At 34.2% G+C, this 10,070-nt stretch overlaps 1 protein-coding gene across 10 annotated transcripts in view; it reads left to right on the top strand.

Moving 5' to 3' along the window:
- Positions 1-10,070, top strand: part of EYA1 (EYA transcriptional coactivator and phosphatase 1) — a 95,498-nt gene that overhangs the window by 2,416 nt on the left and 83,012 nt on the right. Inside the window, exons 2-3 of one of the 10 annotated variants that reach the window (XM_056522129.1) lie at positions 3,074-3,131; positions 4,968-5,095. In XM_056522129.1, the coding sequence (XP_056378104.1) occupies positions 4,972-5,095 (124 nt within the window). In that variant the 5' untranslated portion in view covers positions 3,074-3,131; positions 4,968-4,971. Of the gene's footprint in view, positions 1-1,847; positions 3,132-4,967; positions 5,096-10,070 lie in introns of those variants that run through there. The other 9 variants (XM_056522130.1, XM_056522135.1, XM_056522133.1 and 6 more) reach the window with 9 other exon arrangements.

Here is a 10,070-nt window from a genome sequence, read left to right as displayed (position 1 = left end):
AGGTTGGACACATTTTTTTATACAATGGAAACGGTCCATGTGTCCATCACTGATCAAGCAATAAGTATGGGATCACTTTAGAATAACACATAAAGTGGTAAAAAAAATACATGTCAGCACTACCCAGAGATGAATTTTTCCTGTCTAGATTTTTTGCCCACCTCTTCAACATCATAATTTTTTTTCACCACAAACAGAGAGCGAATGAAGAAGAGGGGGGGGGGGGGTGCATGTGAAGTGTTGCATTTTGTAAACTGTAACTAATTTTGCTCACATCTGTGTCTAATTGTTGTCTGCCTTTACATTCTTAAGAGTCCATTTATTTTCTCTGGGCCACTATGTGGATTCAGCTGACCAGCCTAAGTGAGGATTAGTTGTCTTAAAGTTATTTTGATTAAGGAGTCATTTCTGCTTAATCTGGTAACACAGAACACATGGTTTAGATACTCATTTAAATGCACTCAGATAGCTTTATGTTTTCTCTTATAAATATAACACACATATATATATATATATATATATATATATATATATACAGGAATGGCTAGAGGTGTTTTCGTATTTGTGAATTTGTGTCCGCATGTTTGATACAGTGCTCTTTTTTTTTGTTTTGTTTTTTTACATTTATATGTACTATTGAAAGCAGTGCACACTTTATCTATTTATCTATCTATCTATCTACAAGGTATTGAAGAACAATTCTTCATAGCTGACATGGGCCCCTAACCAGGACATAATACAGCATTCACCAGGGCACTTATTTCTTTTGGTCTTTTGGAGTACTGCTTTGTTGTAGTATGCTGCTATCTATCTATCTATCTATCTAGTTATCTCTATATCTATATTTTCTACCAACCAACCATCCATATGTACTAATATACTTAAACCTAAATCTATTTATCTATCTGTCTTTCTTTTTTTCTTTCAGTCTGCTAATATATATATATATATATATATATATATATATATATATATATATATATACCTAGTTCATCTACTTGTCTTATGTCATATCTATCTAAACACACATTTTGGGCATGCTCAAAAAATATGTATATTTGTAAAAATATGGCCATATTTTATTTAGAGCTCTATTTTTAATCACATTTTGTCCATAAATAAATAGTGTGGATTTTATTATATTTACATAATATATTATAATTATATATATTATATATATATATATATATATATATATATATATATATATATATATATGTGTGTGTGTGTGTGTGTGTGTATGTGTTTGTGTAGGCCTAACTCATCTATCTCGCAAGCACTATCTATCTATATATCTATCTCATATCTATCTATCTATATATCTATCTCATATCTATCTATCTATATATCTATCTCATATCTATCTATCTATATATCTATCTCATATCTATCTATCTATACATCTATCTCATATTTATCTATCTATCCAACCATGCATCTATCCCTTAATTCATCTATCTACATATATTCTATGTATATAGGGCTAAACTATATTTGCAGGCCTAGTTACTTAATTTGTCTCGCCCTCTATCTATCTATCTATCTATCTATCTCATTATCTATCTATCTACCTATCTCATTATCTACCTATATCTATCTATGTGTCATATCCTATGTATCTATCCAATGCTATACACCCCAATTATTCCATGCATAATGATTAAAACTATCAAGCATAACCCCCCTTTCTAAATAACAATGAACAGTCTGTCTACCTCTACATTTATACATCTATAAGAGTCCATTTCAGAGGCCAGAAAACATTTGCATGCTAATTTACTATATCAGAAATATATTGTAAGATTCATCATAATACACAGATACAGATAATTACATGGAGTAGGAGAAATGTATTTTTACACTGGCAACTGTGCAATAACATCAATATTTTGGAAATAACATGCATTTGTAAAAAAGTGAAATTTTCTTGCCAGACCATATTGCACTTAAAATACCTCATCTCTATCTTTTGTGCTGAAAGCATCAAAGAGCCGTCAGTGGAGAATGAATGGAGGCACACATCAAGGTTTCTGGGTACAGGACTAAAGATAATGTGTTCCTGTTGCCTATGAAAAGTTTGTTTGTGCTTCCTATGCCAGAAGTCTTTCTACACCTTGGTCCTTATCACCTGTTTGCTGTATACACTGCCTGCAGTGATGCATATCATCAACAAGCTACTGATCTCCCAAACCTTCTCACAAAAAACTGAGTTCTGAGTCTCCATCCAAGTTAAAGCCAATAGGCATAAGATCCACAATATTGTGCACAAAAGAGAGAAAGGAAACCTCACCGCCCTATTATTCACGTACAAATTGCAAATTCACTTCTACAAATAAACAGAATTTGAGTCATCCTGTCTTTAAAAGAAAACACAGTGTATGGGTTTTCTAAGGCAAGGACTGATTAAACAACATGCAACTCTCAAGCTGTTTACATTGCATTTTTGGTGTTTACCATCACGCGCGGTTTCCAGGTTTGCCCAATTAGGGTGGGGGTCACAAATTAGAGAATTCATTCCTTCATTTCCCTTTGGAAAAACTGGAAATTGACCTGCACATTTGTAAATGACTTGTAAGAAGAAAGGTAGATGATAAAATTTTACTGTCAAGAGTTAAAGTGTTCTGAGGGGGGGTATAGATTACAATGATCACAAGAGATGAGAGATACTTCAAGGATGCTTCTCTTGGTTTAATGCTTCGTCTACTTCTGTTCAGCTTGATTATTGTTAATGGCTACCTTATCCATGTACCTTGTCTTAGCTACCTTAGAAAAACTGCTTTGCATGTTGATTGGGGGAGGGGTAATCCATTTTGCAGCTGTCATAGACCAATGATGAATCACTATCCCTGCCATTTGGCCGCCTTCCCCCTGACGGGGAGAAAGAGGAGGGGAGCAGCAGGGAGAATCCACACTTCAGACTTCTAACATGAAGACAAAATGACTCTGCTGCCACAGTGTCTTCCTATATGTGTAGCTTCTGTCTAGTATCAGCCTAGAGGAGCTCAACTGCGACTACCAATTCATGCTGGAGTTGGATATTATAGTAACACCACTTGTATGTTGTGACTTCTAGGTATAAAAGAATACAACTTTTCTATCAGGTCAGATGTTGCGGATTCTCCTTATTATAGGTAAGAACAATTTCCGTTTTTTCCCTTTCAAACTTTACTATAAAAAATTTTGTCCAATTTTACCATACAACATCACTGTTTGATTTAATAAAAATAATCTACAATATTTATAAAATTTGCTTTTCTGATCATGATATTGTTATATACATATTTACATTCATGGATATGAATGTATTTGTTTGTAGATAGATAGACAGATACATTGATATTAGCTAATTAGATGATTTCTACATTTAATTTGAAGTTGTCTATGACTTATTATGGTATTAATTAATTGTTTACCTTCACCAATCTTACCTTTAACCCAAATGTCTATGTTTTAAAAAAAAATGTTTTGAATAATCCAAATCATAATGAAGTAGTTTTATGTATACACTGTACTTTATATTAAACCACGGTATATGTGAATAATTATGAATCTTACAAGAATAGTTTGGCCCTAACAGGTCTTAAAAATATATTCTCTAAATATATTAAGTCATAATAACCTGTCCAAAAATTCACAATGATCTGTTGTTCTATTTGTATTACACCTGTGCTTTTAAATGATATAATAATAATAATAATAATAACAATAATAATAATTATTATTATTATTAATAATAATAATAATAATAATAAAAAAGGATATAGGCATGTCCATTCTGTCTTTAACTTTAGAAATAGAACTATTATTTCTAATTCTTCCCCCCATTTGTTCTATTGCGAATGTGTACAGAAAGTCTAAAACGCTTTGTGTTGGAACTTATTGTGACGCAGCCTCCTAGTGACAGCTGAGCTGCAGCCCTGTAGTAAAATAGTTTGTATGGACTCACTGTATGTCGGTCTTATCCCTTTTCAATTGGGCATGCTTTATATAATCCACAAAGCAAACAACTGAGCAGAGATAATAATATTTTTAAGGCTGCATTTGTTTCAGCGGAAACAGAGGAACAATTAACTAGTTTGCCAGGGTAAACACGTGCATCATGAATACCCCATTTGCTGTCACAGGACTGCAGGCTACATAAATTGCTTCAAGTGTTTGTAGACCCTTTAAAACACAATTGGATGATAAATCATGGCAGCCTGTGAGTGCTGAGGGCTTATTCAATGACAGTAGGCTGTTTGCACTAATAGGCTGATAATGCAGATAATTATCTATAGTAGAAGGCAGGAGGAGGGTTAATACAATACCACATTGAATGTGCACGGTCACATTGGTCACAGGCTGCAAATCTATTCTTTTAGAGCAGCAGCTGATGATTTCGATTAATATTATGAAAGGGGATGGTCATAGCATACAATGATAGAATAAAACAGCTATATTATTATAGCAATTAGATACAACACAAATAAAATACTTGTAAAGAGTTTATGACCGCACTTTAACATTAAAAAGCATTCCATTGTAGCCAAATGGAATAAAATATAATTACAACTACAACGGCAGCAAAAACAACAATGATACATTTCTTGATTATTTGTTTTTAATTTGATTGTTATCACATTATCGATCAACATCAATATTAAAAATGAATAAAGCAAATCAAATGGTGACGTCGATGACTATTAAGAATAATTACGGTTCAAATTGCGCCGTTATGTTTTAGATTTCACCATCTGCTTTAAAATCTCCTACTTCACAATAGCAAAATCCTTGCTGGTCATTGTTAAAGCACAGGCAACAGGCTGTGTTTCTTATGCTATGGAGCCTTGAACATATGGTACAGCAATGCACTAATAGATTGTTTCTGTGGTGCAGCAGGAGGGGTGGGGGAGTGGGGGGGGGGGGGTTGAGAGATTAGCTATGATAGCTGTCCATTGTATTCATGGCTGAAATTGGCTTCATTTCAGGTCTATGGAAATGCAGGATCTAGCTAGTCCTCATAGTCGACTTAGTGGCAGTAGTGATTCTCCCAGTGGGACAAGCCTCGATAACTCACATATAAACAACAATTCCATGACACCAAATGGCACAGAAGGTAAGTGGCCTCTGACTATGCTGCATATGACTGATATGATTTATTTAGCAGTATTAAAAAACTATTTTTTTGTGATTTATATATATAAATCTTTGTTTGTACTTGTCTTTTATATTGTGAATAAATTTAAGTAATTTAAATATTTATTATTTACTAATAGAAAATGTATCAAGTATCATCTCTTAAGCAGTGTTTCCCAACCAGTGCGCCTCCAGCTGTTGCAAAACTACAACTGCCAGTATGCCCGGACAGCCGTTGGCTGTCCGGACATACTGGCAGTTGTAGTTTTGCAACAGCTTGAGGCACACTGGTTGTGAAACACTACTCTCCCTCCAACATATCATGGCAGGACATTATAGGCAGTCGTTCTGTAGAGACGTGGAGGGAGAGTTATCAAAACCTGTGCTGAGGAAAAGTCAACCAGTTGCCCATAGCAACCAATCAGATAATTTTTTTTTTCATTATTCAGAGGCCTTTTCAGAAATGAAAGTAGCGATTTGATTGGTTGCTATGGGCAACTGGTCGACTTTTCCTCCGCAAGTTTTGATGAATCCCCCCCCCCATGGAACATTTCTTTGAATAGACTAACTTAGCGTAAGTTATTATGTGGCGGCCTTGTGAATACGTTCTAATCTTGAATAGTGGGGACTATGAAATAAATAGATAGGATGTAATTGATTCAGGTTCGTTCCTTGATGGACACAACCATGGATGGTTAGACTAGATGTCTACAACAAAAGGGGTTGTAATGATATTTGATACCAAGGTCCTCATGTAGTCGGTGACAACCTAGAAAGTCATCCTGTATGTCTAAACGTCCCTATTTCATCTGTGACGTGACTTATACGTAAGTTATCTAATTTAGTGCTGTTATATAAGGAGCAGATGGCCTATCAGTAGTTAATAGATATCTACATCTAACACTGCATACACATATATTTCAAAGCTTCTACAAAGCTTAATACCAGAGAGGCAGAAGATCTTTTATACCGATACTGAATGTTGTCCAGACCTTTATATAAGTGCTAAATGCTGTGTGGGCCTTCTATTAGGCTGAATATGTGAGCAGCTCTCTTTGTAGACCATATGTTTGGAACATTTTCTATTGGTCTGCCACATGTTGCCCACACCCAGATGCTTATTGGTTGTTGGATAGGCATCATAGTCCTATTTTTTCTCCCTTCTTTTTCTTGCCATAAATGGTAAATATATTACTTTATAAGGTTCTTCTTGACTCATTTTGCACTAAGATCCAGGGGCGTAGCTATAGAGGTAGCAGAGGTAGCAGTCACAATGGGGCCCTGGTGCCTAAGGGGGCCCCAAATCTCATCTGCTCCATAAGAGACCATTTCAATAATTGGCATATGGGGCCCTGTTGCAGATTTAGCATCGGGGCCCAGAAGCTACAAGCTACACCTCTGCTAAGATTGAATACTTGTTCTTTTCAAAGCTCGTGGAAGAGTATGCAACAAAAAAATATTCCAAAAGTTTAGTTGACCACACAAGGTATAGACAATGGGATTTTTTTCCTAGGAATAGCTTCCGCAATCTAGCTTTTGGAAAGTAGCAGAAGAATATATTAGTTACATAAAATATAATAAGGAACAGGTTGTTTTTTAGTCCTGATCATTGAGGTCATTGAGAATTTTTGGATTCGTTGCAAGGTTAGAAATGTTTGAGTAGTCTAAAAAGATACAATGATGACTCCCAAACATTGTATTCTCATTATCACCGCAACTTTTTCATGAGCCAAATGGTCAACTATGATGATGACCCTGAGAACAGATGTTTTTCAGATTTGACCTTATGTGTCACTGATGCTGTTTGGTCACATGTTTACTGATGGAAGAAGCCCACAATACTTTACAGTCATGTTGTTACTCATAAAAAGATTTGGATGCAAGTGTTATCACTGTCGGTGGTTTACTTTGATTGTGACATTTTGGTCTATCTGGGTCTGGACTGAGGCCTATACTGTAGATTTTACATGGGAACTAAAATACTTTGTTCAAGCCCCGCTCATTTTAAGGACTTGTTTTTATACATGTATATAGAGCATTCACTTTGATCTGCATAAGTTTCCACATTCCCTGCTTTTCTATTTTATCTTTGTTTTACCAAGGTGAGGATTTTTACTATAGGGTCACTATCCCGAAAATATAAGGAACTACTCATGTAGCAATTCTGTAATAAAATCCTGCTGTCACAATTGCTTGATCTGGTGACATTGCGATCCCTCAAGATCTCCCTAAGTCAACAGATATTTGTAGAATGGATCCCATTTTCAGACGACATGCCGCCATCTTTAACCTGTTGATGGAGTTGAACTGAAACCACCTAACATCTGAATTTCCTCTGTTTGAGATTCCATTAGACAATTCCAGTAAAAACATAAGGGAACAGAAACTTTAACAACTCACTATTATTTTTTCATCATTTATTATGTTAGTGGTTAGCACTGTTGCTTTACACCGCTGGAGACCTGGGTTCAAATCTCCCCAAAGGCAACATCTCCAAGGAGTTTGTCTGCTCTCTCCATGTCTGTTGGGTTTTCTCTGGGTATTCCGATTTCCTTTTTAAACTGCAAAACATTCTGATAGGTTAATTTGGAATTTGGGGACAGGGACCGATGTGAATGATGGCAATCTCTGTATAGTGCTGCGGAATACGTTGGCGCTATATAAGTAAAAGAATTCTTATTCTTAAAAAGCTAAAATGGATATATTACATAGACACATCTTGTTTATTGTCCAAGGGTGTTCTGTCTACAGAATTAAATAATCAAATACATAAAACCCAAATAAAAACCATATGAAGGATACTTATCTGTACAAGGTCATTTTACACATATATTGATTAAAAGTAGTGACTATCAACTAAAGATATGACAGTATTAATAGTATTGTCAGTATTATTTCATCACCTTATATCAGATATAACATTACGAGCACACATTTCTTATATACCAATAAAAATATCTGCAACGTTTTCAATGGAACCTTTTCATTCATCTATTCATTTTTGAGTTGGGGTTGCTATTATATCGGCAACATACTCCTCAGTGCTGTACACAGACAGGTGTTATTATTATTATTAATAATAATTATAAATATATCACATCAATCCTATTCTTATTTCCTTTACAACCTAGGCCCATTTCATTTCATAGGAAATCAGTTCACTCACTACTATGTTTTTAGGATGTGGATGTAAACTAGAGGACCTAGAGCAGTGGTCTAAAAACTGTGGAACTTCAGCTGTTGCAAAACTACAATTCCCTGCATGCCACTATGTTTTTAGAATGTGGATGTAAACTAGAGGACCTAGAGAAGTGGTCTCCAAACTGTGGACCTTTAGATGTTGCAAAACTACAACTCCAAACATGCCCGGACAGCCGTTGGCTGTCCGGTCATGCAGGGAGTTGTAGTTTTGCAACAGCTGGAGGGACACAGTTTGGAAACCATTGACCTGGAGGAAAGCCAGGGAAGCACAGAGGGGAGAAATGCACTTAGGCACTCCATGTAGATGTCACCTAGGTCAGATAAGAACCCTAGACCTGTAAAGACAGGTGCTGACTACAGTACTGCCCCTACTTCTAGTCTGAAAGGATATACATGTGATTTTGGTCCTGGCTTATGTCTCAATTTAACTAAAATAACTAAATCTGTAAACTGCTTTGTTCGACCTTTCTTTTCGACTATTCTTCTGAAAGAGTTCCATCCAACATTCTCTTAGTAGAAGACTGTTCACTATATGGTAGCTGAGGTTTTGTTGTCTTTTTAAAACTAATGGGTCAAGATTAGGGCCTTACTGGTCAATGGTCTTGGAAATATGCCTTCACGTACAAATTCTTTCCTGTATACTGTTTCTTTTTTTTTTTTTTTTTTTTATCACCTTAATGTTACTACTTATACAATCATTCAACAGCTGGAATAATTCTTATATGTGAACAAACTCTTAAAAATAGTATTGCATCTAATATATATATATATATATATATATATATATATATAAATGAATGCATATATTTATATATGCATATATATATATATATATATATATTATGCATATTTATTTATGCATATATCTATATATCTATCTATATATATATATATATATATATATATATATATGTGAATAAATATGCATATTTCTATTTATTTATGCATATACCGTATATATATATATATATATATATATATATATATGCGTATATATATATATATATATATTATTTATTTATACACACACATACTTATACAAACACACACATATGTATCCAACTTTGTGATATTTTTATATTTCTATTACTTGGTTTCTTTCACTGTATTCACTACATTATCTGATTTTTTTTTATATTTAAAAGGCCTATTTAGCTTTATTTTATCATCACTCCTATCATTTATGAAGTTTAAAGTAATTTGTCCCTAATGTTTTACCGACTACTGGTTACATCATACCATAACATAAAGTACAGCAAATAAAATACATTTTTTTTCCAAAGATTATCTCACCCCATAAAACCAGTCCATGATAAGTACAAGGTCACCGTGATTTCTCAACATGATCCAAAAAATGGAGAAGGAGTCTCATTTTGCACGATTTATGCCACTTAAAAGATGTGATGTAAATAGATATAAATCTGCTGCAAAAGTTCCATTATCTCCGTACTAAAAATCCTCCATTCTTACTTTGAGATTTCTTGTGAAACTTTCATATAAAAATTCTTCAGATGATATCTTAGCAATGTTCTGCGCTGTTAGTGTGGGGAGCCTTTGCCAGAATTTCACTGTTCTTCATTGTTTCAAATGGAGATTAAAACAAAGCTCAGTTCAGTCAAAGTTGAATTTTTATTATTTTACTTATTTTTTTTAACCATTTACATTCTGTATCACAAAAAAACTCAAATTAAGAACTAAAGTATTTTATCACATTTACCAAATAAGTTCACATTCACTTTTTAGTTAACATCCTT

The sequence above is a fragment of the Hyla sarda genome, chromosome 5 (assembly GCF_029499605.1).
Source record: "Hyla sarda isolate aHylSar1 chromosome 5, aHylSar1.hap1, whole genome shotgun sequence".
NCBI classification, from domain to species: domain Eukaryota; kingdom Metazoa; phylum Chordata; class Amphibia; order Anura; family Hylidae; genus Hyla; species Hyla sarda.
This window is presented reverse-complemented; position numbering and strand designations above follow the sequence as displayed.